Below are 12,349 nucleotides of genomic sequence, written 5' to 3'. Positions count from 1 at the left end.
AAAGAACGTCAATTTGGTCCGAACTTGAAGTACAAGCTGCCTGAAGCCCATGAAAAAAGTAATTGGTGAGCCTTGCCATGGAGAATCTGGATTAGCATGCCATGCTGGGTGAGGTCAATCCTAGCCTTGGAAGACTTCGATGCTGAATATGTCAGGGCTACTACTATTACTGTATGGAACAAGATCCTTGAAGCCACTGGCACTTTCAGAGTACCGCCAGGGAGGAAGGTTCTTATAAACCCTCGTAATAGCCTTCTTACTTGGGTTTTCCACGTCGATAGATGAGTTCTGAACAGTAGACCTGCTGTTGTCGCAGCGCGCATGAGCTCTAAGTAAAGACTGTAAATATTTAGTTCGATTTACTATCATTTGCCCAACGGGCTACATAGCTCTACCTACATCCCATTTGCTTCTATCCAAAGAATCCAAAATTAAGGAGACCAAAACTCGTCAAACTAATAAGAGTACTGCCCACGTACCCACGAACGCCATGCCGGCCAAAATAAACGAATGGAAAGGTGGTGATAGAAAAGACAGAATGCTAATACAGGTCATAAATCATGCTCATTAAAGCCATTTTGTAGAAATGAAAAGTTCACCTCCTTTCACGGTGGGGCGCCATCCCGAGCAACAGGGCCATGCTCTGAAGTGGAGCTTGGTGTCACACTTGAAGCAGTGCTTTGTGACTGCAGTGGCTCTTCAGGGTTCGGAGCTGCGGTTTCTGGCCGTTGAGCTGATGGATCGACAGGCGACGCTGGAGAGAGGGTTATGGGGCTTGCGATATCAACGCGAATTGAGGGAAGTCGAGCGAGATCAGTGACCGGTTGAGACACTGGAGCTTGGTTCTCGGTTTCTACAGTGTGATTTGCATTTGCCTCAGCCTGGTCCGGACCCTCGTAGGCTGGGGCATCACCCCAATCAAGATGCTCATATTCCGGGGCGGTGGGATGTTGACGTCGCCGAGATCAGCCTCTTCGAATTGAGAAGCGGGACGACTCGAGCCTTGAGTCACGGTTGGAACTAGCGTAAGAGTGTCGAGATCGACACCACCTGTATCAACGGTTCGAATAGACGAGGCCATGGATTGAATGCGCGAGCTCCCGCCATCCTGCTGATCGGCTAGCGACGGCGACGAGGGATTTCCGGCGGCATTTTGGAGCAGCGGGCGATGATCCGAGTTCGCAGAGTCCGCGCGAAGCCGGGATCCATCGTGGCGGACATGGCCGAGATCAGCGTAGCTCACGCTCGCGATGCGACGTGCCCGTTCGCGAGCCTGATTCTCTGCTATCACGGCAGATGCGCTCAAGGATGAACTGCTGTTATTGCCGCTTCGGCGGTTGCTGTTTCGAACCCGGGATTCGGCAGCTATTTGGGCGAGCCGGAGACTGTCACCACGAGCTCTTGCGGCGCGACGTTCTTCGCGACGGGCATCTCGTTCGGCTTGTTCCTGGCGACGGTTGAGGCGAACCTGATAGAGCGCTTCCATCTGTTCTTCACGGCGAGCCTCTTCCTCTTCGGCCGTCTCTGGGAATTCCACAACCATATCCATACCAGCCCGCTCACCTTCGCGTGCAACGACTTGCTCGGTTGGGTTCGGATTGGCGGAATAGGCAGGCAACGTGATGACCGACCGAATAGAGGTTTCCCGCCGCACCTCCGCATTGTTGGTCGTTGTCATCTCTGGGGGGTTTGCGCCGCCTCCGCGGTACGAAGTATCCTGGTCATTATTGGCGGCGGTTTGGCTGGGAACCTGACCGTATGATGCCTTGCCGCCCGGACACCATTGCTGCCATTTCCGCTTCAAGGCCTTTCCGGGGATATACTTCGGGTTATAATGGCGTTGGCGTAGATATCGAGCGAGAAAGAAGCCGCATACACAAAGGGCAAGGAAGAAGATAATGGTCACAAAGATCTGGAGGGTCAGCTAGGCAATAAACAAGATACGGATGCGGCGGAACCTTGGAACGTACAATGATGAAGATGTGATTCTTACTTCCACTGCCAGTGTCCCGTTTCTGAGGAATGTACATGATGGGCAACGGGCCCTACAGATCTGCACAAGGCATGAAGTCCTCGACTCCCCAGAATTCAAAGAATGTTAGAGGGAGGGAAACACAACAGACGACCAGCCACGGTAAATCCACCCAGGTGGAGCCGCCCACGGTCGCGGCCAGTGGCTATTATTATCGAGCCACGAGTGGATCAGGGAACCAGTGAGACGATTGCGTGGGCCCAGTAGGGAACGTCAGCGATAAAGCAAAACAACGAATGAGCACATTGCAAGGCGCCTGATTCAGCCTGCACCGCCGTCGATCGTGTCTGAGGCCACGCACGCCCTTTTGGGCCCAGAATCCGGGCCCTTTTCGACCATCTTCGAATCCCCCGTTGAGAAGATTGACAGGTGGGGCAGCTCCGTTGAAACAGAACGGCCCTCGAGGGCATCGTCATTGGTAGCTCGTGAAGGGATGGCACGAGTTGGCCCGGATCGAACGTCGTGCAGCAAGGGTTTGGTTCCTCTACTATGTGATACAAAACTCCCCCCGCCCTTACATGGGGTGGGAAGAGAAAGTACTGGGGCCTATATAGGGTGTCAGGGGGCCTCCAATCTCCCACTAATTACTCTGACACTAGCGCTCTGCTTCAAAGCGCTCGAAGCCACTTCCTATTCATCGGATATCGCTTGTGGGCGATTAGCCAGCACAACTGACAGCACCCCCCCCCCCTACCCTCACCCCGGCAAGCGCGGATTTACCTATCCAATGCCTGTATTCAACACCTGCAATTTACTTCTGCAATATGAACTGCGCAATGTTCCCTTCTTGTCGCTGCTGCCTGCACCATGCAACTTAACAACCATGTCCCGGTAAGAACGGCATCACCGGTGGTGGCTGGGAGTTCTGGTTTGGAGGCTTCCTATTGGAGATTTTATTTTCCCACCACCTATACCATATTCCGACTGCCCCTCATTAATTGAGGCTTCTCTAGTCTCCACGTCACAAAAATCTTCGGAAATAGTGTAAGCCACGAAAGATAATCTAGATCGCATTTTGCAGGCTGTTAATTTTGCGTAAGCATGGGCTCTGGGTTCGAGTTCGCAACAGTTTGAGATGCCTTATTTTTAGAAATCAAATTCAAAGGCGGCTCACACCTTGCATACTGCATTGTGAATCCAAGACATTGGCGTCTAATCTCCCAAGGAATGAATGGCAGTCGACATGCTCATTTTATTCAGTCTCGTCCCCCTATTTTGATTTTCAATGTAAGGTTGAGTTTTACCAGGAGAGGGAAAATAGCATCGTAATGATCCGTGGCGAATAGAGCGAGAGACTAAACTCGTTCCTGCTAGTGATCAAAAGAATTACAATAGAGCAAGCATTTGCATGATCGTCAATTCGAGCCGCAGTACGAAGTGCATCTTCAAATTGGATCGGGCCGGACGGCTATGTACACATCCTATGACACAGTGCTTGAAGGTGAACGGCAAGGGGGCGATCGACCCAGACTCGAGTCCTGGGATAGCATACTAATGAAGACAAATTATTAGTATGACAGTATGACTCTCAACCTCGTGACAGTTTCCGTGGAGGCGTCGGAAGAGTCGGCCACCCATGCACCTACAACATAAGGAGATATCATTTTCCGGTAAAGTCATGCCTATATCAGATGGACACCGCAATTCTGCATGCATAGTACATGCTACTCAAGTAGATATGCCACCCATTCCTGTTTTTCACTCAGCAGCCCGAGCCTGCCCAGGTGAGTCTTCTTTGGATGACTATGCTCTCTCACTTTGGAAATGCTCCCGTCTCACTTTTCTGCCCCCACATTTTTTTCTCTGTGGAAGAGACCCAATAGTAAGACCCTTTATGGTCCCCTATGATAATCACTAGTTACTCCCTGTCAGCAGGAGGGGCGGATATTTGTACCAGTAAAATAAAGCGACACCTGATTCCTCTTTCATACAAGCAAGACACCACGCTATATCATATAGCGTCCGTACTAGTAGCACTTGTGTACTGACATTTACTGGTTGAAGAACTCCGCCAGGCCCAAAATGGTTAATGCACACTGATGGAAGCAAAGCGGGATGGGAATCAAATGATCAACCTGTATCCCAAAGGCCAAGAGCAATGCCGAACTTGCATTTAGGTTGCAACACTAACGACCTTCGTTTCATTAGTCCGAACCCATTGGGGATGGGCTGGGATGAAAGAAAAGCAAAACACCCCCCCAATTACTAACTAGTGCTCCTAGTGCCTACTACCATAGGCCCATCAAATGTCATGCTCTAGCGCAGTTGGCATTAGTATGAGCTGTCATACTGCAGGGTCTAGCCTTAAATTCCTCAAGTCATTCCATTCCCCACAAAATAGGCAACCCCCGCATCCCCAGCTAGAACTCATGACACACCGACAGCCAGATGATCGCGTGGTGGCGCCGATTGGCGCCTGGAACGGCGGTCGGTCCTCTTTGGGTTCCGCTACGATGCCTCGTCCCAGCAACGATCAACACATGGGCGACGATCTCCAAATTGACCCAATCCCCACCGAAAGCCTCGAGCAGATCATCACAATTCATTAAATCTCATCCAACCCGTAGTAACCCTGTATCACCAGGTCCTGTCAGCCAGCCGGACATGTGGCCGCAGAGGGTCCCTTGAAACCGCCGTCCGGAGGAAGGGAGCTCCTATATAACATACTCGCTGAGCCCGGCCAAACTGATCGCTCAAACTTCAAACTCCATTCATCTGCAGCGCTGCAAGTGCTTTCTGCAGCCTTGTGGGTCTGGAACAATTCCGAATTTCCGATCGAATTTCAGGGATCATCGATTGCCATTGCGTTCTGAATTTTGGCCCCCAAGTCGAATTACCGTCCTACAAGTTCATCCTGCTGCACGTGAAGTCATCATGGCTACTCTTGATTTTGCCCTCGTGAACAACACGGGGTCGGACACCGTCTACGCTTATATCACTGGCCAGGCCATTGACAACAACAATGCGGTGTTCCTGTTGCAAGCGGATGGCAAGACAGCTTATTATCCGACTTCCCCGTCAGCAACAGGGTCAGCATTGGCACAAGACTGTGCTATTCCCCTTGGGGCATCTGGAAGCACAAAGACTGTTACTATTCCACATATAGCTGGTGGCCGACTATGGTTCTCTCGGGATGCCAAACTGACCTTCCTGCTGAACCCTGGCCCAGCTCTCGTGGAGCCTTCCTCATCCAATCCATCGGATCCTAACTATAATATCTTTTGGGATTTCGCCGAGTTCACATGGAACAGCTCACAGCTCTTCGTCAACATTAGCATGGTTGACTTCTTCAGTCTTCCCATTGCCCTGGCACTGGAGAATACCTCCGGTAGCACAAATACCGTCAAGGGTCTTCCCGCCGACGGACTCGAGACTGCCTGCAATGGTCTCACAGCGCAAGACGCCAAGGACAACGCTGGCTGGAGCAAATTGATTGTCAAGCAGGGCGGTGCTAACCTCCGCGCTGTATCTCCCAACACCGGCGCAGCTCTGACGAGTGGCTTGCTTGCCAATTACTTTGACGGCTACGTCAGGCAAGTGTGGTCGAAGTATGGTTCTGATACCCTGACAGTCGACACCCAGGCAGCCGCGGGGAAGCTCACGGCCAAGGTGCAAGGCAACAATCTCACCTTTTCGAGCGGTGGCATCACCTATGCTCCACCCTCGAGTGCCGACATCTTCGCCAATAGCTCTGGCGTGTTTGCCGTGAGTAGCGACGACACGAAGAACCAAGTGTCTGCTCGTCTGGCGGCCGCTTTTAATCGAAGCACTCTGCTGACGAATGCCAACCAACCGGATGGTGAGGTCCCGTCGAACTATTATACCAACCCTGTGACGAACCATTACGCTCGTATTTGCCATGCCACAGCTCTTGATGGCCGCGGATACGCGTTCCCCTATGATGACGTGGGCCCTTCGAATGGTGCAGACCAGTCTGGTAGTGTCTACGATCCCAACCCAAAGCTTTTGACGGTGACTGTGGGCGGGCTTACTAGCAATTCGACCAAGAAGGACGCCAAGCAAGGCGATACTCCTCGGTCGGGTGGCGATAACGGTGGTCCTTCTGCTGCTCCTACCCAGCCTTCCCAGGGTGGGAACCGGAATCCAGACACTCAGAAGCAGTCTCGGAGCCAGACCTTGACTACCATCCTGCACAAGCTGCTCTGCCACAAGAGCTCCTGATCACGTTACGACTCGGCTCTTTCATATGGCTTTACGATTCGAACGGATATACCCATCATCAATTCCACGTTGTACTGGTAAATACGCTACTCAGTTAAACGTTCATACTACTACTATGTTGTATAGTTGTTAGACAATGTGAATATATCATGTTCGTGTTTTTGATATCATTTCGCAACCCCCACCCAACCAGAAAAAAAGGAAAAAAAACAAATCATTACATCAGCTCAAACCTCTTCACCAGCCTGTCGCCGAATGTAGGCCACAAACTTCTCCGGAGCTGCAAGCCACGGCGTATGCCCCGTGTTGATCTTTTCTGTCTCGATCTCGGCGCCCTTTCGCCGGGCCCGGTCGACCATGACCTGTTGCACAGCCAGGGGAATCGCACGGTCCTCCTCGCACAGCAGGTAGTACGTTGGGATGAAGAAGTACGCAGCGCTAGTCGAGGGCGTATTCTTCGTGACCCACGAGTGAGGCTTCAGAGCCGCAGCCCACTCCTTGCCATCGGGCACGTCATGGAAGAACAGTGTATATGGATCCGTGGTCGTCAGAGTCCCACTTGCCTCCTATGCAGCCATCAGCACAAAGAAACCCATATGATCCACACCCACGAGGCAGGTCGCACCTGCGCAGGCATTTGAGAGAAAAAAGGGGAAAAAAAAAAAGAGTAGAAGAACTTACATCAAGAACGTACCACGGCGGCGGCGTCCCCCCAAACGCCCCAATCAGACTTTCGCCAATATTAGGAATAAAAGCCGCCACAAACACCAGCCTCACCACCCCCCCCGCCTTGCCCTCCTCCTCGCGCTCCTCCCGGCTCAGCCCGTCCAGCGCGCTATTCACTGGTAGCCCGGACCAGCTGTGCGACACGACAATCACGTCGCGCCCCGCGTCCGCCTCCTGTGCGACTAGCGCCCGCACCGCCTCGATGTCTGGTTTGAGGTCTTTGACACTGGCGGCCTGCTGCACGGAGGGAAACGCCACGGTGTGACAGTGGCTGTAGCCAAGCTCGTTCAGCTTGGTGATAGTAGGGTCGAATGCTGTGGGCGGGTACCACGCGCCCGGGGCGAAGATGAGTGAGGGCTTTGACATTTTTGGAGTAATTGTGAGGTTCAAATGGTGGATGGGGGGACCTGTAGGGTTTTCCAATCTTAAAGATCGAGACCACGTTTCATCGAGAAAGAATAACAGATCAGCCTCGAGATAAGAAGGCGGCTTTGTTGATTGCGTTCCCTGATTCGCTTTTGCCGAAATCTACCGAATTGAAAAGTGGATTGGAGCCCCGCGCGTAGGGCCGCTAACCGGGGAAGGTTGCAAGGCTACAGTGGGGAAAGGACAGCTTGATCTCCAAAATAAATAGAAAAGTGGGTCGAATGGGATTCCTTTGAAGAACGTAGTGAAAACAGGACTTTCGCTATGTACATACGTGTTCAGTTATTGTAGGCTTGATCTGACATTATGTCATGGACATTGGGAGATGCCTTGTTTAGGCGCCACTGTTCCCCTCCGGATCGTTGATCAGTTCGCGTAGTCTGCTATTTTCTTTTTTTACGAGAGCCCCGTATGACCCGTCCTCGACGACCACACCCTGATCAAGCACGATGACGTGGTCCGCGATCTGGATCATGTCCTTCGCGTGCGTGATGATGATCACGGTGAGGTTCTGCCGAGTGGCTACAAGTCGCTGGATTGTTAGACGGACGAGCTCCGCGCCGGCGGGGTCAAGACTGGAGGTCGCTTCATCGAGAATAAGGATCTGAGGGTGGCGCAGCAGAGCTCGGGCTATGACCAGTCGCTGTTTCTGGCCGCCTGATAGACCGATACCGCCGTCGCCAATTACAGTCGAATAGCCCAGAGGGAGAGACATGATGAACTCGTCGATTCCGGCTGCCTGTGCTGCGGAGCGCACGCTGTCGAGAGAAGCGAGCCAGTTGGTGGGGTTGAGGCCGTAACTAATGTTGCTTTGGATGGTGCCTGGGAAAATAGTGGGCTGTTGGGATACGACGGAGATCATGGAGCGGAGGGTGGGGACGTGGAGGTCGCGTATGCTTTGGTTTCCGAGGGTTATGCTGGCTCGACCAGTTTTGGACCCCGGAGCTTCGTAGAGCGCGAGCAGTAGGGAAGCAATTGTGGATTTGCCGGAGCCTGATCTTCCAACAATTGCTGTACACGAACTTTCTTGGATGCAGAACGAGACGTTCTTCAGAACAGGAGTCTTGGGCCTAGATGGGTATCGAAAGTAAAGGTTCTTCAGTCTTATCGGTGTAAGACGAAAGGCTCTCGTTTTTCCACGGTGCTCGTGAGAGTTGTGCTTTGAAAGCTGTGACAGTCGGAGCAGATGGGTCGCTATTTCTTTCGAGGTGTTTATCTGGGGAACTATCAGGAAAGTGTCAGCAGAAAGGTACCAAAGGCAGAGATGGTGTATGCCAACTCACTCCAAGATAATATTTGTGCAGCATATCCAATGCTGAAGAGCAAGAGGGAAAATACTTGGACAACATCGTCGACGGTGAACTCTGAGGCGGCCAGGATTGCTCCATAATAGAAGATCAGTGCTAGATTTGTTAGCATACAGCATTGTCACTATGTCAAGGACGGACTGACCACTTGCTAATATTACAGTAGTCTCGACAAGACCGAACATGGCTCCCGTGTAGATGGCCCGTTTCAGCCCGACATTGAGACAGTTCTTGGCCGCTGAAGAGTGTTTGTCGCGGAAATAGGGCTGGAGCGTGAGTGCCCTGACTGTGCGAATCTCGGAGAATATCTCAGTGAAGATGTCAGACACAATGGCATTGGCTTCATTGCATCGCCTCTCCCATCGCCCATTGGTTATCTCGAAGCCACGGGTGATGGCATAAATGATCGGTCCACAAGCCAGGGCCACGAGAGTCAGCTTCCAACAAACGATCAAGCTCCAAATAATGGCAATAATCATGATAGAAGCTGCAGTGATGAAGAATCCAGCGAAACGGCCAAGTAAATTCCGCATGTCCTCTCCGTTTTGGTCGAGGTAAGATGCAATTCTGTAAGCACCGTTGCCATCCTCTTCGAACCAGGCTTTGGGCTGGTCGAGAACCCGCTTAAAGGATTTCTTTCGCAGTGTATTCATCCATGCTTCACCACAAAATTCCAGAAAATAGTGCATGAAGAATGATGTCACCCCATCGCCCGTAGATACACCAAGAACAGCGAGTGACCACACCATGGCCATATGTGCGCTATTTTCTGTGATATAGAATGTTGCAACCAGCTGGGACAGGCAGTACGAGAATATTGGAGTCGCACTTGCGTGGATGACTGCAGATAGCACCCCAATGAGAAGGATGAGTCTATCAATTGGGGTGAGACTGGGTATTATCGTGCATAAGATCTTGGTCAATGTAGCTGGTTCTGGTTTCTTCTCGCTGGGTGATTTGGGAATAGGTTCCAATCGCTGATAACGGGCATGTACTGTCTGGGATGTAGACCGGCGATGGACCGTTGGCTCAGGCAGCTGCGGCAGAGATTCTCCTGGGTTGGGCCTGTGTGGGTTGATCTCTGCCAGTTCAATTCCTTCCTCTGAGCCTTGGGAGTATACTCTTGATGGTGATGCTGGTCTTTGCATGGTTTGGCTAGTCAGCAGGAAAAGAGATTCTCGAGAGGATATTGGAAGTTTCTTAGCAGCTCTGAGAGATTCGGAGTAAACCTTGTGTTTTCGCTTCGGAATGTCGTAGATGCTCGACCGGAACCCAGGAGGTAAATGATGTTGCAAAAAGGAGGTCCTCCGAGATTGGCGGACTCGCCTGGGCAGCTGAGTTCTGTATTTCTTGCTCCTGCGACTCCGACGGCTCCTGACAGATGACGCGATGGACGAACGACTGGGTTGCTTTCTAATGGACTTGACTTTCAAGAGCTTCGCTCCAGAACGAGATCTCACCATAGATGGGAAGTACTTTTCATTTCCCGGAAGCCTTTCCACTTCGTATCTGTAGCCTTCATGAACGATTGACCCATTCTCCATAATATAGACGAAATCATCGGGCCGAATGTGTGACATATCATGAGTGATGATGATTGTGGTTTTTCCTTTTCGCCACTCGCGAATAGCTTCCATGACTGCAACACGATTCATATTGTCGAGGGCACTCGTTGGCTCATCGAGGATGAGGATCGGCGTGTCACGAAGCTTGGCTCTGGCGATCGCAACTCTTTGGCGTTGACCCCCACTGAGGAAACTTCCACCAGGGCCTACTAAAGTATTCAGTCCTTTAGGCAAGTTGAGAATTGTACTTTCAAGCATCGCGAGCTCGATAGCCTCGTTTATGTCCTTTGCGTTGACGACGGGGAAGTTTTTGAGACCAAGTGTCATATTTCGGTAAACAGAATCATTGAACAAGACGCTCTTCTGTTCAAGTAATGTTATGTTGTTCCTGATCCAGCTCACATCCAATGAATACAGCGGATATCCATCAACCATAATCTGGCCTGTTTTCGGGAGGTAGAATCGCAGAAGAAGTGCACCGAGGGTACTTTTCCCTGAACCGCTCTTTCCTATGACGAATCGAGTTTCACCAGCAGGAAAGACAAAGTTCGACGGGGTAAGGACATTTCGTTCAGGCTGAGTAGGGTATGCGAAAGACACCTATTCACGTTAGTAGTGCGAGACAGAAATGGGGATGCTGACATCACCGACATTTTTCACCTCAATCAAGCCTTTACAATAGAGCGGATACTGCGTTCCTCGCAGTTCACTCTGAAGCCGATGTCTTCCACGATCTCGGACGATGGAACTAAGAATTGCACTAGCAATCTTACCCTTTTCCATCACGATGACCTGTGGTAGAATCTGCTCGATAGACTGAGCAGCAGTGGTGCAGGCCCAGAATGTCCGAACCACGTTCCTGCAGATAGATTCCCTGCGCGCGCTAAGCTGCTGCCATACCAGAACCCCTGAACAAACATCCCGAACATCATCCATCGAATCATGGCGATCTGCACGGAATTCAGCCGTGCTTGTTGGAGATAGTAGAACGCTGATCTCTCAATTCGCGAAGAGTAGCTCTCCATCTCGTTTTCCTCCGCATTCAAACATTTGACGGTATCAATAGATGTAATGGCATTGTTGACAACTTTGGATGCTTCCGTGAGCTCTACTTGTTGCGCCGTGATGCTTCCTTTCATTCGCGCTGTTAAATACGCGATTATTGCGGCGAACAGGGGAATCCCAGCCAGAGTTACCACAGATAATCGCCAGGAGGTATAGAATGCCAGCACGAGAGATGCGACGATCCGGCATGAATATTGTAAGATTAGCCCCAGCGGCTGGGAGGCTGCTACTTGCAAGTCATGGACATAACTGGGTGATTGTAAGCAAAATCAGAAGGCCCAATTGTTCTGACTGGAGGAAGGAGAACGGTGCGTACGATTGAATACCGGAGAGGAAAGCGCCCATGCCTTCTTTGTGAGCTTCAAACCACTCGACGTCGCGTTTCAACAGCTCCTCGAAGACTTTATCACGGATAACGGAAGCTTGAATTTCTCCGAATGCCACGAAGACCATGAAGTAGGCCCCGTTGAGTACCAATCCTGCACCTGCAAGTCCTACCATACCCAAGCAATTTGTGATCATCGTCGACCGAAGTGAGTTCGCGTTCGAATGACCGGCGCCGAAGGACGTGAAAGCGTCAAACATGTTTCCGAGAAGGACAGCGAGCACTGGGGTCACACAGCCAGCGAGCAGGGCAAAAAGAGTTCCAAGCGCCAAGACTGGAACATGTTGGCTTGCCGTGAAAGTGGCGAGTGATTTCCAGCTTGTTCTTATTGTCGGCTTGGTCCCATGCATCGAGTCTCTATCGCGAGCTTCTCCTCGTGTATCAGACATCGCGTTGGGAAACAGATATTTTGTGGTGCATTTGGGATGGAGGTTTAAAAATGAGAAGAAGCGATGGGAGAGAAAAATTTTAGGGTGCGATTTCCTGGGAAATGTTTTGAAAATCGATTGTCTCTTCGTAGAACAATAGAAGGCCGGCTCCACCCCCGCGGGAGCAAACAAAGACTCGACAACCGGTCACCAGACTAAGATAAGAGATAGAATGGGAAGGTTCAATGAGAATTGCCAGCATTCATACACTGGATGCTATTAATTTCGGGGTA

At 51.2% G+C, this 12,349-nt stretch overlaps 4 protein-coding genes across 4 annotated transcripts; 1 reads left to right on the top strand and 3 right to left on the bottom strand.

The window, feature by feature from the left end:
* Positions 1-853: 853 nt before the first annotated feature.
* On the bottom strand, positions 854-2,030 carry N7468_006544 (uncharacterized protein; the record flags this gene model as incomplete). Its single annotated transcript, XM_058475840.1, has 2 exons — positions 854-1,912; positions 1,971-2,030. 2 exons carry the CDS (start codon positions 2,028-2,030, stop codon positions 854-856), a joined length of 1,119 nt encoding a protein of 372 aa, XP_058328730.1.
* Positions 2,031-4,906: 2,876 nt separating this feature from the next.
* On the top strand, positions 4,907-6,214 carry N7468_006543 (glycoside hydrolase family 64 protein; the record flags this gene model as incomplete). The annotated part of the gene is made up of 1 exon (XM_058475839.1): positions 4,907-6,214. The coding sequence occupies one exon, from the start codon at positions 4,907-4,909 to the stop codon at positions 6,212-6,214; it is 1,308 nt and encodes a 435-aa protein (XP_058328729.1).
* A 227-nt stretch (positions 6,215-6,441) lies between these two features.
* On the bottom strand, positions 6,442-7,306 carry N7468_006542 (alpha/beta hydrolase; the record flags this gene model as incomplete). Its single annotated transcript, XM_058475838.1, has 2 exons — positions 6,442-6,780; positions 6,896-7,306. The coding sequence occupies 2 exons, from the start codon at positions 7,304-7,306 to the stop codon at positions 6,442-6,444; spliced, it is 750 nt and encodes a 249-aa protein (XP_058328728.1).
* Positions 7,307-7,700: 394 nt separating this feature from the next.
* N7468_006541 (ABC transporter ATP-binding protein) lies at positions 7,701-12,077 on the bottom strand (the record flags this gene model as incomplete). The annotated part of the gene is made up of 7 exons (XM_058475837.1): positions 7,701-8,590; positions 8,650-8,769; positions 8,819-10,838; positions 10,890-11,097; positions 11,139-11,382; positions 11,435-11,526; positions 11,620-12,077. 7 exons carry the CDS (start codon positions 12,075-12,077, stop codon positions 7,701-7,703), a joined length of 4,032 nt encoding a protein of 1,343 aa, XP_058328727.1.
* Positions 12,078-12,349: the final 272 nt, after the last annotated feature.

This window comes from Penicillium chermesinum (genome assembly GCF_028974085.1).
Source record: "Penicillium chermesinum strain IBT 19713 chromosome Unknown utg000005l:1.0-4115287.0:1.0-4118363.0, whole genome shotgun sequence".
Lineage (NCBI taxonomy): Eukaryota > Fungi > Ascomycota > Eurotiomycetes > Eurotiales > Aspergillaceae > Penicillium > Penicillium chermesinum.
The sequence above is the reverse complement of the archived record's forward strand: the minus strand, read 5'-3'. Positions and strand labels throughout refer to the sequence as shown.